The sequence below is a fragment of the Onychostruthus taczanowskii genome, unplaced genomic scaffold (genome assembly GCF_017590055.1).
Source record: "Onychostruthus taczanowskii isolate IOZ18803 unplaced genomic scaffold, ASM1759005v1 scaffold2, whole genome shotgun sequence".
Lineage (NCBI taxonomy): Eukaryota > Metazoa > Chordata > Aves > Passeriformes > Passeridae > Onychostruthus > Onychostruthus taczanowskii.
The window spans coordinates 8,813,782-8,828,450 of NW_024499239.1; the positions used below are offsets into that span (position 1 = coordinate 8,813,782).

At 35.2% G+C, this 14,669-nt stretch overlaps 1 protein-coding gene across 1 annotated transcript in view; it reads left to right on the top strand.

Moving 5' to 3' along the window:
• The window catches only part of ARAP2 (ArfGAP with RhoGAP domain, ankyrin repeat and PH domain 2), a 105,546-nt gene that overhangs the window by 13,502 nt on the left and 77,375 nt on the right, over window positions 1-14,669 (top strand). The window contains exons 5-8 of the mRNA XM_041402880.1: window positions 305-661; window positions 3,848-3,917; window positions 9,742-9,862; window positions 12,515-12,696. Of these exons, the coding sequence (XP_041258814.1) occupies window positions 305-661; window positions 3,848-3,917; window positions 9,742-9,862; window positions 12,515-12,696 (730 nt within the window). The remainder of the gene's footprint in view (window positions 1-304; window positions 662-3,847; window positions 3,918-9,741; window positions 9,863-12,514; window positions 12,697-14,669) is intronic.

Genomic DNA, 14,669 nt, shown 5'->3' on the forward strand with positions numbered 1-14,669 from the left:
ACTGCAAGTCATCAAAAGTATTCAAAAGAGCAAAGCTAGTTTGCTGAGGAAGGACAATTTACTTTTAAATTGCTGTTCAGTCTTCCAAGGAGTGTTATCTTGGTACTATTCCTGTTGAAGGGAGAAAGCATGCAGGATGGTCGTAAGTTATAAGATAGATTGTGTTTAGCAGGTCTGGGTTCACTGTGATTATACAAGTTATCAACATAACCTATTTTACTAGTATTTGTTCTAATTACTAATTTTATGTACTTGTGCATTGTAGTAATACATTTTAAGAATAAAATTCACTTTTTCTTTCCAGTTACTTTAGTAATCAGAAAGAGAAGACAAAAGAAATTGCAAAAAATGAATCCTTGTCTCAGGAAGACCCATCATTAACAGCAGAAGAATCTGAAAGTGAATCTGTATATTCTACTGTGGAACAACATTCTTTGTCTTTAAAAAAAAAGAAAAATAAAACCAAAACACACTCAGGATCTTGCAGTAAGATACAAAATAGAGATTCTGATCGCTTGGCCAGTGAACAAACGAATTTTTGGCAATTTGGTGGAGATCAGACTTTGATTGGAAATGACTCAATAACACCATATGCTTGCTTTTATGGACCGTCAGTAAAGAAGGTTAAAGCAGGATGGCTGGATAAATTATCCCCTCAAGGGTATGGTATTTGCAGTAGTTATTGTGTAATTGTGACAATATATGTTTGCATGAGAGATATTAAGTTTGTATTTAGTCACTGCTTAACATTTGTGGTGGAAGGGAAAAGAGAATTGTTTTCATTGAAAGAGCACCAAGCTTTTGCGAATTTAAAAGTTTTTAGTGATGTTACCTATCCTAAAGTTTTTTTAAGAGATGTAGTCAGGGAAAATGTTTTTCTTAAAATTGTTGATCTCTACTCATGAGCTATAGTGGAAAAATACAGAATTAAGTTGTGCCAATATTTCCAGTTGCTATATTTTTGCTGATTTTTGGTGGGTCACAAAGTAAGTGAAAACAAACTCTGATTCTGAAATACTTCTTTACTAATTTAGCCATGGATAATAATTTAATAATTAGTGTGACTGGAAGCCCTGTTGCTTTCTATCTGTGTTACTTGAGCTTTGAGTTTAGAATTCACCTGGGCTGAATTCCTCTTGTTTAATTTATTTTTGTGCCTAAAATTTGATGGTAGAAATCTGAGTTCAAGTCTTAAGATTACAAATAATGAAGAGAAAGGGCCACAATAAAAAATGGATTCTCTCTGTCACATTTGGGAGTTAGATGACAACAACAGACAACAACAATAACATCAACAACATATCTTATATTTGATTTTTGTTGTAAGTTCTTTGTTTTATTTTAACTGATTTTAAACTCCAGCTATAATTAGACTGTTTTTCTCTAAAGAATGCTTGATTAGCAGATCTTCCCTGATAAATACTTGCTAACTCTGATGAAGTTCTTCTAACTTCCTCCTTTTAAATTGTAGTTTTCAGTTTCCATTTTTCTTATTACTTATGTTCTTATGAATTCTATGAATCCTTTTTTATATTGAAAGTAGCACAATTTTACTTTTTAAGTCTGTTTCTGAACTTCACTAGGACTTAACATCTAGAAATTAAAGCTGTTGTATTTGTTAATTCTATAATACATCTACTGCACTTCTATTCAAGCCTTAATAGATCTGCATTCTTGGTTTTTAGGACTGTATATTGAGCTGTGCTGAAAGTTATTATAGTGTTTGACCTTTCCTTTGATTATATGTTGCCATAATAATCATCAGCAGTATAATTCAGTATATATATATATATATATTTCAGTGTATATATATATAATTTCAGTATATATAAATTTTTTAAAATATATATATTTTTTAAACATAAAAAATCATCAGCAGTATAATTCAGTATATATATATATATATTTCAGTGTATATATATATAATTTCAGTATATATATTTTAAAAAATATATATATTTTTTAAACATAAAAGAAATTTATGTTATTATGTTATTGTTTTGGAATACAACCTTATTTGAACTTACTGGAAGAAGCTCTGTTGTATAACAATTTCCATTTCTTCTTGTTCCTTTCTAGGAAATCTGATTTGACATTATACCTTTTTTTATTTTGGTTTTGTGTTGATACAGTGATACATTGTTGAAGGTGATTAGCAAGATGGAATAATAGGTTTAATAAAACTCTTTTACCATCACAGAACTTCAGTGTGCGCAAAACTATTTTCTTTCCTTTTTAAATTGTTTTGAAAGTTTCATCCACATTTATGGATTGCCATTGTTCAACTTTACTAAAGGATCAAAGAAAAATTATTCACAGAGTGTTTCCACGTTCCTTTTTTTTTTCTTCCTAGAATTATTGGCATACTGAACTCTCTGAGAGCTGCAGTTAGCTGTAACTTTTGTTTTATTTTACTTACAGGATTTTTTTTTAAAACACTTTTGGCAGTTAGCTAGCCGAGTGATGAAAAGTATAATTCTTGATTCCAGCTGGCTTGTCTTGCTCTATTTGAAGGGATAGAGTTGAGAGCAAGTTACAAAAAACTTCACGAAAGTGCAATGTGAGAATACATTTGGAAAAGATAATGAGTCAACCACAAAATTGGTAGTGGTTGGTACTGAGTAGAAAAGTTGCATGGTTATTAGCCTTGATCCAGTGACAGTCCACAGCTACATTTCAAGGACTTTGTCTCAGGGGTGGTTCAGTGAATGATACATTTTTGTTTCTTTTACTTACAATACCATTTCTCAAACATCTGAAGAATTTAAAACACCCAACAAAATTTTTTAAATTATTTTTTTTCAAACTATTGAAGCACTGTCATATTTTATTTCATTGCCCATCAACAGAATATTTCCTTCTGTTCTACACCTCCTATTCTTTTTATAAAGCTCCAATTTACACCCAGCACTTTGTGACTCCTTGGGGAAAATAATATATACTGTTTTCTTAAATTGCTACAAATCATGCAATTAAAGTACGGGCTCTCTTTTTTTAGTTAATTCACTATAAATTGTACAGCCTTTGCTCACATTGTATGTGGTACTTAGGTTCACTCGTCCCTGTATAATCTTGAAGTTTATTGACATTTTAATGCAAAATAGATGGTACAGTAGCCTTTCCAGGTTATGAAAAATGATGATTTATTGTAGTCATATAGTAAAAGGTAATTAAGCCAGAGCTGCTATTTGATTAAAGTTTTGATAAGCTATCACAGTCTACTAATCCTAAAGCAGAGCACTTACTTAAAAGGAAAGGAAATAATTTTGGGAAAATACATTAGTGGGTCTTGTTCTTGCTTAATTAACTTGTTTAATAGATTTTAGAACGGAGACATTTTTAGATGATAACTAACAAGCTGTCAACCTTTTTAGTGGTTCAGGTTGATGTAAAAATATATTTTTAGAAGGTTTTTATAGAGTGTGAGTTAATGGCACACTGAAAATTTCCCATTAATGATGTCCAGTTGATAACACAAATTGAAAATTAAACTTCATGTTGTACTTGTTGGGAGATGTGGTGTGCTGCTGGCCATTCGTTGGCCAGAAAACAGAGTCTTGGAGATGAGTTGACATGGAATGACTGGAGGTACCATAGCCTGTAAACAGAGATATCCTTGTCATAAGCATGACAGTGAGATGGTCATTTGAGGTTCTAAGCTTTCGTTTTTGGAAAGTATCTTAATAGAGCTTGTGGCACTTAAAGTTATGCTCTATGTTCAGAATATTGATTTGAACAGAAAGCTAGACAAGAGCAAACAAGATTTGACCTTTCTATAATTTGTGATTGAGACATTCTTAAAACCAGTGTCAGCTGTATATTAATTGTGTTAATTTTTGATTCACAGCAAATGTATGTTTCAGAAGCGCTGGGTTAAATTTGATGGAGAGAGCATTTCTTATTACAACAATGAAAAGGTAAGAGACATGTTTTGGTCATGTTTGGAACAAAATGCATCAGTGTAATACACAAGGTACTATGATTGGAATCTGAATAATTAGAAATGAATATCCATCTTATGTTAATTTTCAATTCTAAAATACTAGGGTGAGATGTAATTAAGTATTTTAAGGTGTACTTGTCTTCATGTATTGTTCATCCTTTTGTTTCCTAGAAGGGCTTGTATTACTCACCTTTCCAGGTAGATAGCATCAGATTTTTTTTTTACTTTAGTGAGAGACTGCTGCTGTTTTTGGAACAGAACAGGATCATGCTAAACACATTTAAGAGAGTGTTATTTTGATGGTGTTTGCAGAGTGTTGTGTCATGGGAACCTAGCATGCTGGAGATTGTGAGAGCAAAATTAAAAGTAGCATGGAAGACCACTTAAAAAAAACAAAACAACCCAAACCTCTACACTTGTTGAGTCTTTGATTAAAATTGTCTTTTTCCTGTTTGTCTTCTATGCATAATTGCATGCCATAGAACTAGGTTAGGTTTGCATGGGAATGTTCAAAACCAGTACTACAATGTATGTGGCTGGTTTTGTTTCTGTACTGAGGATTGAATCTTGCTGAAACATTTGCAGACTCGTGAGCTGCTTTGATTAAAGTAGTTCACTTCTTATATGTGATACAAAAATGCATTGGTAAATCATGGTTTTCAGCAAAGCGTGTTTTCCTTGTAATTCTCTTGGAATTCCATGTGATTACCCTTCAGAGCACTACAAAATTCTTTTTCTTTTGCTCTGTGATTTACTAATTAATTTTTCCTCTTGGAAGTAGTGAAGACCTTGTTAGACTTAAAAGTGATAGATGATTGTACAATATGCATGTTAAGGGAAGTTGAGGTTCCCTTCCACATGCATATGTGTAATTTTAAATGCTGGAAACCATTTCCTTGTGAACATGCATATTACATTAGGAAGAACATACAGTTTGAGGTAAAAGTTCTGAAACAGGATGCTGGTTGGTGGTAAGAGATCTATAGATGCCTTATGATGGGATGAGGATGTAAGAACTGAAGTAAGATGAGACTTTATTTTCTGAGGGGCTGGGGAACTAAGAAAAAGCTCAAAAAATTGTCTACATTGGTGTTTTTGCTTACTGATTGCAAATTTGAAACAATCTGTTTTTACTTGCTTACTTTATTTCACTTACAGTAGAAGACCTGATTTTGTACGTGAAGGGAACAATAGAATAAGGAGAATAATGTTTGCATTACAGTGACAGAAAATGGTAACCCTTTGCAGTATTGATCCCACAGCTTCAGAGGAGCAGAAAAGCAGGGTTAGTCATTAAGAAAGACTTGAAAAAATAGAGAAATGGGATTTGCTTAACACTATCTGTAGCATAATTAGGGAAAGAAATGCTAATAAAGAACTTAGTCTTTTATCTGCACTGGGAATTTATTTTTACTTTTTCCTTCCTTTTGAAAGTCACTGAAAATGTTACTTGGAGGTCAGTTGTGCTAGAATAGCACTTGTTATGCGTCTGGTTGTCATAAGAGATTCCAGAAGTATTCTCTTCTGCTGAAATGAATGTTTAGTGTGTCACATGATGCACAGGAAGCTGCCAACACTGCATCCTCTATTTAAAAGGTCTCTGTGGCAGGTTAGGCTATCAGCAGCTTGGCAAACACTTGTGGTGAAGCCTCTTTGTCTCACTTGTCCTGGAATCTGAGCCCAAGCCTCACTCTGAGTATTGAAGGAGATGCTGCTTGGTCTCTGTGTATACAGTTTGACTAAATCTGGGCAACTGACTTGTTAACTTGGTAAGTGACATATGTGAAGAAATCTTATATCTGAGAACTGAGAGGCCTGAAGCAAATTTTGTGAACTGAGGATTTCGTCCAACTCAAAATAGTTTGCAGATAGGAGGCAAACATAGTTGGGTACCAGTATTTCTTAGTTCCCAGCAGGATTGTGCTGAACGAGCAGTGGTGTCACTCAAGAAAATGAGTTTGTGGTGCAGTGGTCTCTGCTGGATCACTCTCTCCACACCTAGGGTGTCTGTATTTCATGCAAGATGGATATCAGCATTTTCCTGCTGTTGCTTGTGTGTTGTTACCTTGAGATTATAAACAACTATTTGCAGACCCATCAAGACCTGTGTGCAACTTGTGCTCCTTGCAAGGCCTTGCATGTCCCCCTTCCTATCTACATAGCTGGCCATTTATATATTTAAGTGGAGAAGTTGTTGTTTTAATTTTAGAACTTAATGGCAAGTTCTGTCTATTCTAGTCTGTGTTTGTCTTAGGATGTTCCTACACAGACAAGTGTGTTATAGAAATTATACTTTTGGTTTCATGTATCAATTAAAAGTAGTTCTCAGAAGGAAACCAATCCATACTTGATATTTTTCTTCTTATTACAAGCAGAGAAGGTTAGACTCAGTGGAACGGAACTGTTTATTTTACCCAGAAACACTACCAATATTAAATAGCTCTATTTGTCATTCAAATTAGGAGCTAGAGAGGAGTGAGGTTCTCAAGAAGGGGAAGTGTACTACATGGCTAATGAAGAGTGAAATAACCAGAGACTATAGAGGGAAGACACAGAGAGTGTTATTCCTGAAAATGCCCTGTGAATACTTCTTTGAATGATTTAAACACCAAACACCAATTTTAACCGTATTTTTCTAACCTTGTTTTAGTTGCGTATCAACTAAATAAAGATCTCTTCTTTACTTTGTATCACCATACGTGAAAAAATGATTCAGCTTTTAAAAAACAGCATCTGACCTAGGGAAAGTTTTGGGTTGAATCTGTGTTGCTCTCATTTCTTCTGTGTTCTTGGTCCTGAGAAAGCTGATGTAGTCAGAGCAATATACCACGTGACTTTGTCTCAAAGAATGTGGTTAATTGAGGAGGGGAAGGTAGAATTTGTTTTTTCAGCTACCCTATATGCACAAGTTTTGCTTCAAATTTCTTCCTACTTTTGGCAGAAATCTGGTGTTTTACCATGCACCTTATAATAAGGCAAAAACTTCTGGTTATGTTGAAAGTTTTTATTTAAAACAGCTTAGCATCCCTGACAAATATATTAGTAATTTAGGAAAAATATTTCACTCTTCAAGTGGAGAACTTCAATATTTTGTTGTGTAACAGTACAAGTGAACATTACAAAGAGCAAAACTCACTGCAAAACAGATGAATCAGTGTCATTCTTGAAATAGGTCATACTTAATCTATTGTAGAAGTAAAACCAAAGTAGTCCAAAATGGTATTTTCCAGGATCCGTTAGCTCATCTCTGATTCACAACTGTCGAGGAGTGATGTGGGGCTTTATTTGAAAATTGAAGTTTCTGCCAAACCAGCTGATATAAAAAACTCACCCAAACATTTTGCTTTTCCCTGCTGGAACATTTTTTGTCAAGAGAATTCTTAGCAGCTCTAAAACTAGTTTACACCACTCAGTAACAGAATAAATAGCTGTGAACTTCTTGGCTGTGTTTGTTTTGGTTTGTTTTCTATATTCTTAAATAATTCACCTAATTTCTAGTCTGGAGTATTTCAAAGAGAGATATTGTATCTTGATCTACAAGAGCTTTTTAACAGGCTTTTTTTTTTTTTTTTTTTTTTCACATGAAAGGAAAGCTGCTGCACAAGAAAGATTGATAAATTATTATGGTTTAAACTGTATTTGAAAATATGTATGCCTTGGAGAACAAAGCTTTAAAAAGGATGATGGATGATTGTTTAAATAGCAAAGCAAAACTATGCTCAGCTTAAAAGGAAATGGACTTTTTTTTTTTTTTTAGCAAATGAAATAAAATAGTTGTAACTTCCAGCAGTCTGTTATTCTCTTGCAGTAGTACCAAATACAGCCAGTAGATGCCTGCAAACACCATAACATATTTATAACTGAGCACCTACAGAAACAGTAGATGCAAACATTTTGTTTTACCATGGAAGGATCAGTAGTTAACTTAATATCCAACCTCATTAAAAATATGTTAAAATCACTCTTTTAACAAATATAGCCATAATGAAAATAGCTATGCAGTTCTATCCGTGGTCATTCTGACAATTCCTTGTGTGTAACTATAGTAACATGCTTGCTTCTGCTGTGTTTCAATATTTCTCTATTTATCCACTAAGCCACCTTTGCTGACGTGTATTAGTACCTCAAAGTGAAACAACATTAGTATATTAAACTCAGGATACACTGGATCATTTTTTTGTTTACTTTCTGCTTCACATTCACAGTGTTCCTTGAGTGCTTGTATGAAGTCTGTTATAATAATTTATACTTTGGGAGGGAAGTTATTACAGAACAATTTCTTTTTGGGGACCTGACTCGGACTATTACTGCATCTGAATCATAAATTTTATCAGTATATCTGAGTTGTCTTGGTCAGAAAATGAATTAAGTGTAGTGGAGACAAGAGCAGCATTAACTGGAATCCAGAAATAATGCAGATGTATTTCTGAAATGCACGTCTGCTTCAGCTTTCTTTCCTGTCAACCCCCACCCCAAACCCTTAGGTGAATTAGTTTAAAAGGTGAGGAGGAAGTATTTCTAGCAGTTCCTTTTCCCCATCTTGCATTTCTGTTCCATTCAGTTGTCCTAATATCTAGTTGGAAATCTAAAAATACTGAGAAAATTTGTGCTGACCCCAAATTATTGTGGTTTAAACTCAGCCAGCAACCATGCCCCACACCCACTCACTCTTCTCACAATCAGGATGGGGAAAGAATCAGAAAAATAAACATGAGAACTTGTGGGTTGATATAGACACCTGAGGAGGTAAAGCAAAAGCTGTGCACAAGCAAACCAAGGAATTCATCCACCACTTCTGATGGGCAGGCAAGGCAAGTGTTTGGCCATCCCCAGGAAAGCAGGACTCTATTCTGCTTAATGGTTACTTGAGAAGACAAACTTCTGTTTGTCGCAGTTCCATGACTGCGAACATCCCCCAGCTTTATATTCTGCACATGCTGCCATGTGGTATGGATGTCCCTCAGGTCTGCTGGGGTCGGTGTTCAGGCTGTATCACGTCCCATCTTCTTGTGCACCCCCAGCCTCCTCGGGGGTGGGGTGGGGTGAGGAGCAGAAAAGGCTTTGATTCTGTCTCAGCTCTGCTCAGCAATGGCTGAAACATCCCTGTGTTGTGAACCCTATTTCTATCATCAAACATAGCCCCATACTAGCTACTGTGAAGGAAATTAGCTGTATCCCAGCCAAAACCAGCACACACATCTAGCAGAAAAACACATACCTGATCCAAGCTAGAGCATTCTTGTTAGCACTGACAGGACAATGTATTTTGCCAGTGTGATGCTCTTGTTTGTATTCAAATTCAGGGATAAAAATCAGTGAATTTACCTTTTTTATTGGCTACCCACTGGCAAGGTGCAAGGGGGAACAGCAAAACTGTTTGGAATTCTCTGACTGGAGAAAGTATAGTATTTTTCCCATGTCTGATTCTATCATACAAGTATCATAATTATATATTTTCAAATTATTTTTCTGTGAGATAGTAAATGTAATTTACTTTGGCATAAAATTGTAAATTAAAGCACGATGTTTTGCAGTATTAATGCCATGAGATAATTTGTGAAGTTGAATCTCTGATATGCACAATCTATCTCATCATGGGATTTTATTCTATTTTAAAAGGTAGTAGATGTGCATAGATCCAGAACAGTGAAGTTGGTGATAGGTAAGTAGTGAAGGGGTTCATTTATTCAGTTATATTAAGTGTGGTGAACTCCCTAAACATCATGGCAAGTAGTGTTACATCAGAGAAATTTAAAATTCTATGAGAATTAAATATTTTGACTGCCTTTTTATTACAGGAAATGTTCTCAAAAGGAATAATACTGCTCTCTGCAATAGCAACAGTAAGAGTTCACGGGGAGAATAAGTTTGAAGTTGTCACATCCCATAGGACTTTTGTTTTCCGTGTGGATAAAGAAGGTAAGTAAAAGATGTGTTTCTAGAAATTGCCAAAAAGCCATGTAATCACTGTTGATAAATTCTGTTTCTGAAATATAGCTTGTTATATTATGAGAAATATTTCTGGAATCCAGTTGGTTTAAGCTCATAAAGTGAAACTGGAGATAATTCAATCTTTGTAAGAACAGTGGAAATTGCTGGGCAATGGCTTTTTCAAATATCAAAATGAGAAGACTATTTTCCCAACTCTTCTGCCTCCTCCCCCATCCTTCCCAAAGATTAATTTGTCTGAACATTTCTCAAGTCTCACTAGCAGCTCTTACAGCCTGGGTCATCTCTGAGTCACCACTTGATAAAAAATTGACAGAGACAATGATTGATGCTTGGGATGTGATGCTGTGATCAAAGGAAATCCGAGGTTTTGTGTCCTATACAGTATTTTCAGCCAGGTATTGATAGAGATTACAAATGTAAATTGCAGCAAGGCAGTTAGTATGCCTTCTAATTGAATGCTTTATCAACCTACAGCTGTAATATGTGGAATCAATATCAGTGCATGTATGATTTATTTATGGAAACAATCAAATAAAAATGAATGCCTAGAAAAAAGGAATTGTGCAATATGTATTTACAGCAGTACATGCCAGAGCCGTTATAGCTCTGGGGTCTCTTGGCATTTCCATTACCAAATCCCATTTTTATGGGTTATAGTCGATAGTAAACATTTGCTGCAGGCTGTAACAGGAGTGCAGCATCAATGAACAAATCCTTCTTATCAGGTTTGGCTCAAATAATTTCAGTCATTTTTATGCTCTTAGCTGAGTTTAAAAATATGTATTTCTTTATTATTTTTGAATTTATCTTCTAAATTTATTTTTAAGTTTTTTTTCATAAATTATAATATAACCATCTTGGTGCAATACATCTTGGGGGGGGGGCTGCAATTTTTTTTGTAGACCTTTGCCTTGGATACTATAAAAATGTTAAAAACTTATGCTGACCTGTAAAATATATTCAGAGCGACCACTTGTTATACATGAAATTCCATTTTCATACAGTATATAACCATCTTTGGACATAGTAAGCTGTCTGTAAAGCTGTTCACTTAAGGTTAGAAATGCCTATTATATAAGGAATGTGGCCCAGAACTAGATGGTGTATTCCCAGTAAAGTATGTAAATAACCCTGCTTGATTTCTGTTATGTGCAAAAAAACCAAAACTGGTACTTGATGCTATTACTTCTGTGGATTTCTGTTTGGGAATTGTTCTGGGACTATTCAAAGGGTACTTAACTCTTTCAAAGATTTTGAAATGGAGACTTTTATATGTATTTTGAGATATCAGAAATGCATTACTTTTGGATGGATTTAAATATCTGGAGGGAAAAGCACTATATATAATGATTTGGAGAGTTTAGGGGCTTTTGGGGGCAAAATAAATAACCAAACAAGGGATAGCAGAAAATTAGAGCATAGCTTGCTCAGATGCAGTGAGATTTTGTTTCAGCAGAGTGAAATACCATTGAAAAAAGACACTTCTAGAGTAATTTCATGCCCTCAGCTATACTAAAGTATTTTGAAAAGATTACTGAAGTATTTCAAGACAGCATATATGTATTTTAAAGCAAAATTTTTATAGGAACACTTGGATCACATTCCCTAATCTGTCAGGCTGCTATCTTCCTTTTCTACAAAGTATTTTATGATACCTAAATTTGTGTATTTTTTGCTGTATGTTGCACATATACCATTTATGAAGTAAGAATGTTACTATTTCAGTGGTGCTCCTTGCAGTCTTCCAAGCTAATATTGCCAGCTTCATATATACTGTGTATAGAAATTTCAATCCCTCCCTTCCCCCCTCTACCTAGCCCCCCCCNNNNCCCCCCAATATATTTTGTGATCTGGCTCTTTCAGAGCAAACAGTTGAAATATTCATGATATTTCAATTGCATAAGGCAAACTAATTCATTCAGACTACTCAGCATTAAAGTATATTGATCTTAGTCCAGTCAAATGTCTGAACACAGTGAATGAGACTGAGAGAAACTTTATTACTTCGCCTCCTTGTGTCCATGTATTTGTAAGATGTTGCATTAATAATGTATGCAGAGATGCTCAAACACACATTTTCTTAATTACTCAGTACCCTTGACAATGTCAAGCTTAAACACCATACCTTAATGGAATAGATTGTAAATTACCAAGTCTTTTTTCTTAAAAGCATGGCCAAGCATGGAATAGCAGTGGCGATGATAATGCCTCTTCAGTGACAGATCATATTTAGGCTCTCTGGTTTCTGCTTACATAACTGCTGTAATTCTTTCCCATTGATCTGGCTTCCAGAAGGTGAACATGCTACCTGTCTGCCACCTCAGTCTTTAAGCTGTCTGGGATAAAGTATCTCAGAACTAGCAGTCATAATTTTAAGAATCTCGATCATTAGTTTGTTTGGATTGGTGTTTTGATTGTTGGGAGTTAATTGGATGACTGTCCATCTAACACCTCCACTCATTATTTTTATTTACACCTTCTCGTCAGCGTGGATGTTCTCTCTTATTTGGCATTGCTGTACCATCAACATAGCAACAACGTTGAGAAAACCAATGTGCAGAGAAGAATGAAGCTGCTGCTTAAATAATGGTCTTTGACTAGGTTTTTTTTCTTGTTTAGAAGAAAGAAATGACTGGGTTAATACGATGCTCAATGCCTTGAAATTGATGCCTGATAATAACTCTCAGTCTCGAACTTCTGTCACCCCTGAGAAAAGTGGATATCTTGAGCTGAAAGGATACAAAACCAAAATCTTTATTCTACTTCAGGGGAGTACTGTATGGATCTGCAAAAATGAGCAGGTAAATTTTTCATGTGCTTTTTTGTGAATGAAAGCTTATAAAAATGGTTTAACTAGTGAGTTGGAAATTGATGGCTCTTTGTGAATAGGTGCATTTCAATATAAATGCATATATCTTTATATGTAGTACTTTATTGCTGAAATTCTCAGAAGGCTTCACAAAGCAGGCAAAGAATCATTATGTCTGTTGTACAATAGAAAAAAGTGAATATATAGTGAGGTGAAGTGAAAAGCTCTGAATGTCAAAACACGTTAGTGTCAGGGCTAGGATTAATTCACTCTTAAAATGTGGGCCATAAGCACTCAGCTTAATCAGAAGGCTTATTTTGTGCAGTGTTTTATAATACACTGCCCTGGAAAATGTGCTATACAGAAATATATTGTGGTATTTAACTGATACTTCAGGGAAATGTTCAGAAATGATGCTCTTTTTGTTTCCAAGAATAGAGACTGGCCAGATTCTGTTGTGCACTGTAATATTTTAAACAAATCCAGTATTAAAAAATGTGAAGTAGGCCTATCTTTTCAACTTCCAAAATCTAGGGCTTTTAGTTTTGTTTTGGGCATGACTATATGATAATATAAAGTGGAATTCTCTAGGGTGCTGTAGGCAGGGAATAAATGGGGATAGTTGGGTTCAATGAATAATTGTGTGAACTAGTGGAAGAAAAATCTATTGACATTAAATGGCAGGTGCTATTTCTTTGTGAGGCAATTGATTACCTTCAAGTAGCTGGAACCTGGGATGGCATTGTGGGACATGTTTTTACATTCTTGCCTTGTTCTGTTTCTTTCAAAGTTGTCTACAGGTAAATCCCTGTCTCAAATGTCTCTCTTGGAGCTGATCTCACTTCCTCTTCAGTTATCCTCTGTGCAAAATTATTTGGGTGTGCTTCAGGGTCCACGTAATGCTTGATATAAAATCTTAGCATTCTTTCCCAGGCTATGGCAGGAAATTAGAGAAAGATGTGATTTTCTTTCTACTTACTGTACTTCAAGGAAATTTTAGTTGTTAGGTACATTCTTTGAAGTCAGTCAACAGCCAACAAATCAAGAATGTTGTAATTTGGTTTGCATGACAAACTTTAGGAGGGAGGCTGAGCAAAGTGGGATGAACTGACTACGACCCCCCATTCCCCATCCCCCTAAGGTGCTGAGTGGGGATTAGGTGGAGAAAATCAGGAACAAAGTTAAGACCATTAAGAAGGAAGGGGTGGAGGAAAGATATTTTAAGATTTCATTTTATTTCTCATTGTCCTACTCTAGTTGGATGGGTAATATAAAAGAAAGATTAAACTAATTTACCCAAATTGAGTCTGCTTTGCCTGTGACAGTAATTGGTGAGTGATCTCACCCTGTCCTTACCTCATTCCTCAATACTTCTGTTATATTTTCTTTCTCCTGTCCAGTTGAGGGAGAGGGGAGTGATAGAGCAACTTTAGTGGGCATCTAACATCCATCCAGGATCAACCCACCACACACATGATACGGTTTATGGATTTATGCTGTTCTGTAACCATAAAAAAAACTCCTTAAGTTATTTAGGTATGTAATATGATACCAAAAGTGTATTTGCTTTGTGTCATTTGAATTTAAACCTGCAGCATATGTTTTGCTGACTGATCATCAAGGAGAGAAATGGGTTTTCATAGCTGAGCACAGTACTCTTTATATATACTGAAATCTTTAGGCTTGATTATTGTAATGAGTAGGTGACCTGTCAGTTTATTTAAGTTCACAGCTCATCTTTAAGGAAGAGCAAAACCAAGATGCAAACACCACCCCTCCTTTCTGAGACTCTGTATTTCACTGAGGTGCTCTTGCATTTAGAAAGAATGAAGTTGACTGACTTCATAGTTGTTGCTTGTGAGACTCACACGATGAGTGTGCTCAGTGTTACTCTTCTGTCATGGCACTTCCAGGTATTTTATCAGAGATGGTCCATGGAAAGCATTCTCATCCATGAAAATGTTT